Source organism: Emydura macquarii, unplaced genomic scaffold, assembly GCF_026122565.2.
Source record: "Emydura macquarii macquarii isolate MOO-44397 ecotype Brisbane River unplaced genomic scaffold, CSIRO-AGI_Emac_v2 contig_2768, whole genome shotgun sequence".
Taxonomy (NCBI): domain Eukaryota; kingdom Metazoa; phylum Chordata; order Testudines; family Chelidae; genus Emydura; species Emydura macquarii.
The window spans coordinates 16472926-16485153 of NW_027132905.1; the positions used below are offsets into that span (position 1 = coordinate 16472926).

The 12228-nt window shown below is 44.3% G+C and overlaps 1 protein-coding gene across 1 annotated transcript in view; it reads left to right on the forward strand.

The window, feature by feature from the left end:
* NEURL1B (neuralized E3 ubiquitin protein ligase 1B) overlaps window positions 1-12228 on the forward strand; it is a 195991-nt gene that overhangs the window by 126249 nt on the left and 57514 nt on the right. The window contains exon 2 of the mRNA XM_067566346.1: window positions 12127-12177. Within this exon, the coding sequence (XP_067422447.1) occupies window positions 12127-12177 (51 nt within the window). The remainder of the gene's footprint in view (window positions 1-12126; window positions 12178-12228) is intronic.

Sequence of the window (12228 nt, forward strand, 5' to 3'; positions counted from 1 at the left end):
TTGGTGCACATTCTTAGTAACAGCAACTTAGTCTTCTATAGGATCCTGACTTGCTGCAATCTCCCAAGGTGTTTTCCCAATAGGGGTCAAATGAAAAATGTGTCTCTCGTGCAGAGCTACTGACCAGTTAAGATAGATTAAAAGATGGTAAAAACAAATGAGTCTTTAGTTTAGACTTTAGGAAGAGAAGGGCAGGGCCATCCCTGACTTGGTTTTATGGGCAAGGAGGAGTTTACAAGGAAATGCTCAGATTTGCTGAGCCAGCACAATAGTTACTCCAGCTACAGTGACCCCTTGTGTCACTGGAGGTGCCAGGAAACTTGCATCCATACCAAGGTGGCAGAGATAGCAGATTAAGTGAACAGCAGGGTAATGAGCAGTAGCCTCAGTGAAAAGGAGATGTTACATCCGAGCTAAAGTTTCCTAGGTAAACTTATACCCACACAAATATGAGGTCTCCTTAATGACTCTCTGTGAGGGAGGGATGTAGGAAGAAAGGGGATTTTAGGCAGAGTGGGGCAGGTATCTTCCATGTTCCCAGCGGAGCGTGGAGGAGCTTCCTCCATGAAAAGAAGGCACTGGAAGACATGAAAATTATAGAAGCCTGATAAATGATATAGCTCTTGTCCATCCATCTTCTGCAGTTAATAATTAACCACTTAGTTCTTGACCTTATGAGTTTTCCTCTGGGCTAGTGTGTGGGCATTTTATTTACTTCTCATGCTTTGTGTGAAGTTCTCTTATTAGAACAGTAGATCCTTAGGGCATAACTAATCTCTATTAACATTTGTTTGGTTGAGCAGTATGTCCTGACCACTTGTAGTCATTCAAAATCCCATGGTACTTTTTGTAAGGGGGGGGAGTGTTAGTCCTGCTTTCCTGGCCAAACCCCAATTCAGATAATTACATTCTGCCTGCCTAAAATTTCCTTGCATTTTGAATTGCATACACTATTTTCTTTCCTTTCCTGTCTGTGTTGCCACGTACTGTTAAACAGCTGCCATGTTCCACCTCAGAGAAGGCTGTATTTGAGTAGTTTATTATGTGCCATGGGATGAAAAGTGTTACTGAAGTGTAAGAGCCTGGTCTCAAGAGAGCTGTTTTACTGTAGACTGCCATGCATACTTCTTTTGGTTTTCTGGCACCAAAGGCCCAGTGCAAGGGATGTACATCAGGCAATCTTTGCACTACTGGGGATTCTGGCCTGGTCTGGAGGCTGCTAACTGAAGGTAGGTCCCCACAGCTGCTGCTGCTGCTGCTGCTGCTGCATCCAAGAAAAGCCAGAGTGGCTAGCATCCTGGCCACTCTATTGCCTGCCCTTGGCCACTCCCCTATCACACTGCTAGATGGGGGCATGCCTTAGAGGCTGGTTAAGCTGACCTTATGGTCCCTTTACTTAGATTGTAACCTCTTTGGGGTGGGGACTGTCTTTGTTTTGTGTTTGTACAGCACCTAGCACTATTGGGTCCTGTCCATGATGGGCTCCTAGGCACTACTGCAATACAAATAATAATGTACAGTGTCTGGGCTGCCATAAGGGGATTGCAGATGTGCCCTGGAATCAGGTTCTGTTTTAAGTCTGTTTGCTAGGGAGGGTAGGAGGAGAGGAAAGGTTTAATTTCTTCGATGCCAGCTTCTATTGTTTGAGGGAACATTTGCTAGGAAGCCAGGATACAGGGAAAAGGAAATGTGAAGGCAGAGCAGCCAAGCCCTTTGCAGGAATCCACTCACTCCTTGAAGGTTAAGGCTTGTCATCTTTGTAATTTACTTGAAATGATTGGTGTTTCTTTTGTTCTCCTTTCATGGTGGCTGTTCTGATAAGCCCTGAGGGATGCTTCCCTTGCATAGATCTGGAACAATTATAGCTGAAGAAATAAGGAAGGTAAACAGATGTCCCGTTTTCCATGTTCCATTTTCATTAATTGGTATAGTTGCCTTGTTACAGTCAGCAATTCAGGACTCTGCTGATCTAACTGGTGGGGTCTTAGTTACCATTTGTTACTGAACGGAATGATGATTGAGTTAGATAGTACACTGGGTTCATTGTCTGGCCCGTTGCCTCTGGGGACTTGACTTCTAATTCTGATGTGGCTACGAGTGAGAATGAATTGGACAGTCTCATCCAACGCTCCACTTGACACTTACCCGCAACTCAGAGGTGCCCTGGTATACTGCACAATCCTGAGTCTTTCCTGGGATTGGAATAGCAGTGAGAGCTGCAGTTCAAGAGTGAGGTGCATTGGCAGAGCTGTGAATAACTAGGAGGGTGCTGTGAGTTGCGGTTTTGTACAATGTAGAGAAAATTCCCCATGTTCCATGGACATTACATTTTCCCAGAAGCTTATTAAATGATCCTCACTAATCAGCTTTGAAACAGGAGTAGATGTAAGTGCACTAGGGAACTTTTAGTGTGCGGCAGCAGAGTCCACAAGAACACTTAGGTTTGTCTGCACTGCAAAGAAAAACCCACAGCACTGCGTCTCAGACCTGGGTCAATTGAATCAGGCTCATGGGGCTCACACTATGGGGCTAAAAATAGCAGGGTAGGTGTTCGGGCTCAGGCTGCACCCTGGGCTCAGAGCCTCCTCCCTTTTTGGATTTCAGAGCTGGGGCTCCAGCCCAAATCTGAACGTGTACACCGGTATTTTTAGCCCCCCCAGCCCAAGCCCCGTGAGCGAAAGTCAATTTACCCAGGCTCTGAGATTTGGTGCTGCAGGTTTTTCTTTGCAGTGTAGACGTGCCCTTAGTGCATGGCAGGCTACGGCGGGGGTAGATGTACATCCCTGTTTGCCACAAACTAAGTATTTTTGTAGACAAGCCCTAAGAAAATAAGTCCTGTTTTAAATATGTGTCAGCGAACATGTTTTAAACCCTGTACACACCAGAGTTTAAAACTGCTGGTTAACATCTTTTAAAAATGTGTTAGCTGGTCCTGACTGAGCACAGGTGTTCCTGAGGAGTGACAGTTTATGTTTACAAATTAAGAATAATAGTCATTAAGGGAACAAAATTTAGTATCTTCTGAGGTACTGGAGGATGCCTTAGGCTGGTCTACACCTAAATATTAGATGAACCAAGCCACATCGCTCAGGGCTGTGAAACATTTCACGTTCTGTGCAACCTAATTATGTCGACCTCACCCCCACTTTAGACACAACTAGGTTGAGGGAAGAATTCTTCTGTTGATCTAGCTTCCACCTCTTGAAAAGGTGGATTAAGTACAGTGGTGGAAAACCCCTTCTGTTGCTGCAGTAAGTGTTTACACTACAGTGCAACAGCTGTTGTAGCATTTGTGGTGTGGGTATACCCTTAGAAACAAAAACATTCTGCTCTGGGTGCCTGGGGTTCCCCAGATCCATTTAGTTTTTAATAACCTGTTTCTATGAACTGCCAAAATGGAGTCATTATTCTGAAATAAAAGTGACTTTTATTCTGAATTAGAGCATCCACACAGGGAGCTATTCTAATAGGTATTGTGGAATAACTTATTCTGCAATAGCTATGCCAGTCCATTTCTCCACATAGAGAAAGAAGGCTTTAAGTCCTGACCCAAGCCCCATAGAATTCAATGGAAGACTTTTTCACTGACTTCATTGGGTTTTGAATCAAGCCCTTAACTTTTCTGTGCTTCAGTTTCTTCATCTGTAAAATAGTAGTTGTAATACTCACCTACCTCCCAGTGATGTGGTGAGACTTAATTGATGTTTATAAAGTGCTTTGAGATCCTTGGATGAAAAATGCTATAGGAAGGAAAAGTATTTACTCTCTAAAATGTAAAGCATAGAGAGTTTTCTCTTGCTGTCTTACTGGAATTTAGAGGTTTTAGAAAAGTATGTATTTTGTACCAATTTTTTTAAGAACAATAAATCAGCTGGCTTTAGACACATACAAAGTTAAACACCAATAATGCAAGAGTTGTCGTATTACTTGCTGTGGTCTGTTTTTTGCTTGGGTTTGTTTTCATGATCAGAGACATCTGTCTTTTCTGTTCCCAGACTTAGTGGCCCTGGTTGAGATGAAAGGGAGACCATTATCCATATTTCATCTTAAAAAGACACTGTAGGTAAACAGCTTGGACCATCATCATTTGTGTCTGGGAGGGGGAGGTATATTTTTGATAGCTCTATCACCCACTAGTCATGTCTGTCTGAACTCCATATGATTTCCTATTTTAGACCTATATATGACTAGTGGTTCCATTCTGTGTTGGCTGCTGCGGCATATTCACAAGCCTCTGAGTCTGAGATTTCATGCCAGAGCCAAATAGCTGGTGTGATCAGCTTCCTCTTCTCTGGCTACCCTGTGGCATCTCCAAGTGCCAAACTAGCTGTGCAATGGCTGTACACTTACTGTTACCCCCAGAATCCTTCCCAGACTCTCTCAAAGCAGACATGCATGAAACCCAATGGATGGCTAACACATTGGATGCAGTGATGAGGAGATATCCAGCTGTGTTGTTAATAAAAGGCCAGGTGAAAGACTGAAACACCTGCCAGTTACTGGGAGAAATTTTCCCCAGGATGCTGGAATTTATACACTGTGATGCCCGTGGCCACCTGAATGTGTAATTTCCTTTATCATTGTCAGTTAAAATGGCAGGTGATGGATGGAGCAGCAGGAGCCAGGAATGCTGTGAAAGCAGCAGTCTTGGCCCTTGCCAGATAGCGGTGGGCAGATGCCTCACATATAAATAGTCTTCTTTAATGTGTGGACACAGTAGAGTGGTGTACCCCCTGCTATCCCGGGCCGGGGGGGGGGGGAGGTTGTGGTGGCTGTGACTGTGGGCAGCAAAGATGTATTTGGAGAGGACTGGGAGCATTTTGATCCCTCTTCTCTTTAGCCTTCCAGATAGGAGGCCACATGTTAATTCAGATGGAAATTCTAAAAGAAATCCTAGCAGTTTCCCTTCCACCAACATGCTATAGGAGGGATCCCACTAGGGACGAGAGGGGAACTCAGTCTTCATGAGTCATTCAATCCTTAGTCTCTCTGCTGAGATGTAAGGTCACTGTAAATTGTAACACAGGCACCTAGTTATTAGGACCTGGACCCAGAGGAGCTACTAACTTCATATAGGTTATGTTGAGCAACATGTCAAAGATGTTTAAGTCACTGCTAGCTCAGGGTAGATTTTAGTGGGTGTCTTGGAGGTGAAAGACTCTGTAATCCTTTACCAATCTCCCAAGCCAGCCAGTCTAGCAGATCTGACATTTTTAATACGCTGCAACTAAACCTCTGTGTCTCTCTGACTACAGTATACAGCAATTGTAATACTTGACCCGAGCTGTGAAATTTACATATAGCACATCTCTAATCATGCTAAGTGTTCCCACTGCATCTACTTTAAATACTCCCCTATGAAATGCAGTTGCAACCACCTAATTCTGCACATCTCCTCTGCCTACAACGCTAATGCAATCACATTCACCTTTACCCTGCTGAGCAGTATGAATTACCGTAAGCACCTGCTAGTTCACATAATTAAAGCTGCCATGTACTTTGGGGGGAGGAGATCTATTAAAGTAAACTTGGCATACAATAGAGGAAGAGCAACGCGGTCGTTGCAGATTTACTTTTATTTTTGACTGTGTGTCATTCCAATGCCTCCCTGTCCCCTGCACCTACCTGCTCATGGGGCTGCTCAGGTATAATCAGAGATGGGACATCAGAGCAGACCAGTTTCACCTGTTCAAATATTACCCAACAAACAGAATCCCTCATTTATTCAGTATTGTTGGGACATTCCAAAGAACAACAGCCTGGGGTGGATTCACCTCTGTAGGGAACGTGTACCCCCTGTGCTCGGAGTGGGTAGGTGTATCAGAGTGGAGATTCACTGCTCAGGAAGGGGGGTGGGAGTTGCCATCAAGTTCCAGGAGGTCCTGGGCGAGGACCTTGCTAGCAGTGACTGCATGGGAGAGGCACTCAGTCAGTGTCCCCTGTGCATTGTGGGTTCCTTGCCCTCTGGTAGCTGGGATTACCATCGATGGAATTCCCCAACCTGGGTTATGTTCACTCAGTTTAGGGACTGAATTGAACCTTATCAATGAAATTCTGGCCTTACTGAAGTCAGTGGCAAAGATTCCATTTCATAGAATCATTGAAGATTCTCAGGAGGTCATTTAGTCCAACCCTCTGCTCAAAGCAGGACCAACCCCAACTAAATCATCCCAGCCAGGGCTTTGTCAAGCAACACCTTAAAAACCTCTAAGAGTGGAGATTCCACCACCTCCCTAGGTAACCCATTCCAGAGCTTTACCACCCTCCTAGTGAAAACATTTTTCCTAATATCCAATCTATACCACCCCCACTGCAACTTGAGACCATTGCTCCTGGTTCTGTCATCTGCTACCACTGAGAACAGCCTGGAACCCCCTTTCAGGTAGTTAAAGGCTGCTATCAAATCCCCCCTCATTCTTCTCTTCTGCAGACTAAACAAGCCTAGTTCCCTCAGCCTCTCCTCATAAGTCTTGTGCTCCAGCCCCCTAATAATTTTTGTTGCCCTCCACTAGACTTTCCAGTTTGTCCAGATCCTTTCTGTAGTGGGGTGCCCAAAACGGGACACAATACTCCAAATGAGGCCTCACCAGTGCCGAATAGAGGGGAATAATCACTTCCCTCAATCTGCTGGCAATGTTCCTACTAATGCACCCCAATATGCTATTAGCCTTCTTGGCAATAAGGGAACACTGTTGACTCATATCTAGCTTCTTGTCCACTGTAACCCCCAGGTCCTTTTCTGACGAACTGCTGCCTACCCATTTGCTTCAGTAGGCCTAGGATTTCACCCTATATGTTTTAAAACCATTCCTATTATGAATAACCCTCTGACTATTAAAATTGGAAAATTTGTAAAAATTGGGCCAAGATTTTCAAAAGTAACTAGGGATCCTGGGTGCCTTAATTTTAGGAGGTCAACTTGAGATGCCTTTAAAGGGGCCTCAGTTTCAGAAAGTTCTGAGCATCCATCCTCTGAAAATCAGCCCCTTAGATGCATGTCAAGTGTCCTGTGGGGGAGGGGAGGGAGAGGCATCCGGAATCACTAGTCACTGGAAAATCTTGGCCTCACACTTATTTCTTACCCTTTATGCAGTTTAAGTTCGCACTTCACAGGGCTTGGACAATATAACTAAACTGTGCAGTTTCTGGTCCATTTCACGTCTCGTTCTCCTGCACTAGCACAATGATCCTGTGGTTGGGTTCACAGCACTGCAAGTAAGGGTTAAATTCCAAACCAAAAAGGCGGTGTTCACTGAGATTACAAAATGTCCCATTATATTTTGTAATAGCCCCTCCTTTTAAAAATTTTTTTAAAGCCAGACCTAATTGGGGATGTAGAATATTTGACACTGTTTATCAGACAGTTCTGACTTCTGAACATAGTTTTGCAATTGGTGTTTTCTGCATATGAGCCATTTTTCTAAACATCTCAAAATCCTAATAGTGTAGCACCTGTATTGGTGCTTTTCAGCTGTAAATCTCAAATTGCTTCTCAAAGGAGGATATGGATCACTGTTCCCATTTTACAGAGGAATAGAGAAGCAGATTCTTATCTTAGCTATTGTCTACCCTTGAATGTTCCAGATTGATCTCCCTGAACTGGTGCAAATGGCCCCTGCATGAATTGATTGGCAACTGTATAACAATGAATGGAAATTACCTTGTAGGGGTAGGACTGCAGTTGGTGCAAGTTAAATTGATTGAGTGTCCATGGGGATATAATTCACTCAATCTGTGCAAATAGTCCTTTAAAAAAAATAAAATAAAATAAATAAAAATAAAATTAATAAAAAACAATAATAAAAACAATAAAAAAGTAGGTAAATAATGATGAGGAAGGTCATTGAATTCAGTAAATATAGTTACCTCTGTTCCTTCTCCAGCCATTCACCACCCCATCTACTCTTCCTTATTATTCTGACTTTCATATATTCTACACAGACTCAGTGCTTGTGAGTAAGGAAGTATTGCCTATTACAGGAGCCCAGGGCAGGCATCTAGTTTTCCCAGGTTTCTGGAGCTGTCTTTGTATTGCAATTATAAAGATGAACTCCCTACATATTGTACCTGGCCCCTGTTGCTGCCAACAACACCTAGCAGAAGGTTACCTATAATGATAGAGTGACAGGCATTTTACCCCTCTGTTTATTTAGGAGCCCTGTGATAGTAGCTGGGGTGATTGAAGCAGAACATAGGGTTTTGTCACCAAAGGGATATTGGCAAAGGGCTGCATTGTGCCATCGATTTTTAATCAGAGCACCCCATTGATTCCAGTGAAGAATGTGTCACAGGGTACATCATACCTCGCAGTCCAGGTAGTCCGATGCACTAGCTCTGATTGAGCTAGTGCATGAAAAATAGCAGTGTGGCCATAGTGGCATGGGCTAGCCACCTGAGTACGCCCCCAGGAGGTCAGGCAGCTCTCCAGTGCCACCGCCAGTGCCCCCGTGGCCATGCTGCTATTTTTAGCACGTTAGCTCAGTGAGAGCTAGCGCCAATCTGTCTACCTGGACTGGAAGGCACGCTTACAACTGCAGTGTAGACATACCTACAGTACATACCCCTCTGTGGGTAAGAATGCTGCACTGTGGACTGGAAAGGAGATTTTACCTAACATTAGCAACTTTCAGGCAACCGTCAGAAGCCTAAGCTATTTGACAGGGTCTCTTTAAGACCTCGTTTCACAGATGCAAGGCTGTCATCTCCGTCCCTAAGCTGCTGAGCCTTTTGGGGAGGGGAGGGGGTTGGTTTTGTTTTTTAAATATCCTGTATTTAACAGCTGAGGTAGCAGGTTTAGACCTATGTCTCCCTGGGGAAGATTTTAATATTAGCTGCTAAAAGCAAACTCAACACAATAGATTTTTAAAGAATCGCTGATGCTTTATGGAAAACGGACATTAATGTGGAGATAAATCTGTCAGTGCAGCAGATTCGTTAATTGTTTTGTTGCCCCCTCCCTTTTTGTTTGGTTAATAAGGTAGTTTGCAAGAAAACTGGATCGTTCATTAGGAATGTTTTCTATTGCTCCCTTCCTGCGTCTTTCTTACCTAAAGTCCTAACCCTCTGCCTCTAATGCAGAAAGGTCTCTATAGCAACTACCTGTGTTACCCCAAAGAGAGAATTAGGACTTCAGGTGAAGCTACAGGCCAGATAGTTATACTGGACAGTTCACACTGGTGTAACCTCATTAACTTCAGCTGAAGAACTCCTGATTTACAGTAGTGTAACTGAGAGCAGAAGCAGGGTATGGGGTTCTCCCATTGGCGTAAGTAATCCACCTCCCCAAGGGGCAGGAGCTAGGTCGATGGAAGAATTCTTCTGGCAACCTAGCACTGTTTACACTGGGAATTAGATTGGCATAGGTACATCTCTTAGTAGTGTAGGTTTTTCATACCCCTGAGAGATGTAGCTAAGATGATGCAAGATCACAGTGTAGACCAGCCCTGAGGGCCAGATTTGTTTCTCTGCTGACCATATTCAGAAGCTGCTTGGGGCCAGGTTGACCCCCAGTGCATGCCAGGGCAGCCCAACTTGCTCCCCTATTGCAGTGGCTCTTATGGCCATTGCACGGGTGCAGAATAACAAGGATATAAGATCAGCCTGGCTCCCCCCTTTAGCCTGGAACACACACACCCATTTTGGGGTGGTGGGGGAGGAGCTGGTTCTGCACCTAGGAGGGAATCCAGCTGTACTGGGAGGCATTCCTGGAGTAGGTCAGGCTTAGAGCTGCCCTATGGCCCCTTTAGCCCAGACTACCAAGCACAAAGGTCATGCAAGGCAACACTGAATGGAGCCCTGAGAGTTGTACATGTGCTTGTAAGGAGTGGAGACCCTAGCCCTGATGCTGTTCTCACTCACTCCCATGTAAATCCAGGATCACTCCACTGAAGCCAATTCCTTTTAAAAACAGTATGAGAGATGAATTATGTACAGCACTGGCACAATGGTCTTTAAATAGAATGGGCCATGTTCATCTCTGGAGTAGAAATACTAAAGCCAGTGGGATTAACTTGGTCCAATAATAGCTGTGTTTTGCAGAAGGCATTATTATTACTATTCTTAATCTGTATTGGGGTAGCACCTAGGAGCCCTAGTCACCGAGCAGGACCCCATTGTGCTAGGCACTGTGTAAACACAGAGCAAAAAGACAGCCCCTGCCCCAAAGAGCTCATGTAAGTAGTTCTTTAAAGCAGCAAACTTGTCTATTTCTCATTCTGCACCAGTTTTGGATAAATGCCTGTGAATTTCTATGCAAACCGTTTTGGAAAAGGCTGAACCATGCAGCGAAATATTTGAAATAAAAACAGCTACCCTGCTTCTTTAATTGCAAGGAAAGCTGAAACTATGTAGGCTACATGCTTAAAAAGAAAAAGCATCCACCATATGCAACAGAGCTCTTGCTCTTGCTCTTTCTTTTGCTCTAAAAAATATTGAGCTATGAGAGAGAATTCGTCCCACCAAACGCCTACTGAGCACATTTTTAAAATCTGGTTTCTCAGCCTTCCAGTAAAGTACAAGCAAAATCTAACTATGTTCTGCTTGCTTTCTGGAACTGGGCCCCATTTCATGAAATTAAAAGGGAAAGGGAAAAAAATTAAAGGCAAAGATGCTATTCTCAACAAAGGGAACAGTATTTGTGACAGTTTCTGTAGCATTCCTGCAACATGATGTCTTTTCTTGAAGGCTCTCAGTTAGGAATTGATTGTCTGAGCAGAGAATTGCACAATTCAGAAATGCTTAAGGGGGGTCTGTGTGTGTGTGTGTGTGCGTGTGAAAACATCTATAAATCATGTCTTATGCTATGTGCCTGATGAGAAGGACAGCACAGATTGAGATTATCACTTGAGTTTATCTGGTCTGTGGGGAGGTAGCATTCCACACGCAAGGTTAGATCTGGATGCTGAAATACCAGAAGGACAATCTCTGGAAGATATGATTTAACACTTATATCTCAGGTAAAGGCTACTCACATGAGTAAAGGCTGGAAGCATCAGACCCTAAGCTAGCTATGATGTGACAGAATCAAATGCCATTAACCCAAAGCATGGGAGGTTTGCACACAATGAAAGGTTGAGAGACCTTGTTTCGACAGGATGTGTATTGTGTTGGCTCCATTTTGGGGCAGGCTGGTTCTGAGGATGCCAATATAACATTGGTAATTCTGACTACCTGAATTTTCAATACACCACCAGCACCCCATTTATCCCTTCCCCCATCTTCAGAAGGTAATTGGTCCTACCTTTGCAAAGCAGTGTGTACAGCCCAGCACTTGTGAGTTACCCAGGTAGGTCAGATGGAAAGTCCTTACAAAGTCCTAATGGCATAGCTGAGGTTTCTGTGCACAGAAAGACTCCGCTGTCCATACCTGCTATCCTTTCTTTTATATATTAGTGATCAAAGACAACCACAGTCTGGATCGCCCTTTCCTAGGCTCAAATCAACTGAAGGGGATGAAAAATCCAGAACTCCCCTGAGAGGGGAGCCTTACTATTGGAGATGGGAGAGGTTTAATTTGGCTCTCGTCTGTGGAAGGGCCACTGCAAAAGAGTTAATGCAGCATGCAGGAGAATATTTGGGGTGCTCTGCCACTTGGCTGGTCCATCTCACTTCAGTTCTGTGATTACAGCCGGGGTAGTAAATAAGGCTCAGAACCTGCACATGCCCTTGCACAGATTCTTACTCTTTTCAAAATCACTGTCAGTTGCTCTGGGAATCCACAGCAAACATCATGATTAATCTGTTCTCCACTGACAGTTGATGTGAAGTAGAGACCGAGGCCTTGAGCTCTCAGCTCCTTCCCTAATCAGTCGCATGCAGGGACAGAGGGGGCGAACGCTTCCTAGGTACAATAGAAAGACGCATGTGTCTGAGGCACCCTATGAGTTCATGGTAACCACGAGAACCGCAGTCAAGTGCTTTGAGATATTTATTCAGAGCCCTTGAGATGCGTGGTGCAGCTTTGAGTCATCCCTCTCCCAGTTTGTGTTTGATGCATTTAACGGAACACACAAGGTTGTAAGAACAAAGAATTTGGTTTTTAAATTAAGCTTGCGTATAAGCGCGGGCAGCTGCTGCATGGATTTTTCCTCCATGAATTTAGTGCTTATGAAAGCTTTGCATTCACAGATTGCCAGTCTTCTGTGGAGCTACACAACAGGAACAGCCGCCAGCAAGCATGTAAGTTTTCCACACCCTAACCTAGACAGACCACATCTAGGGACCAGCTTT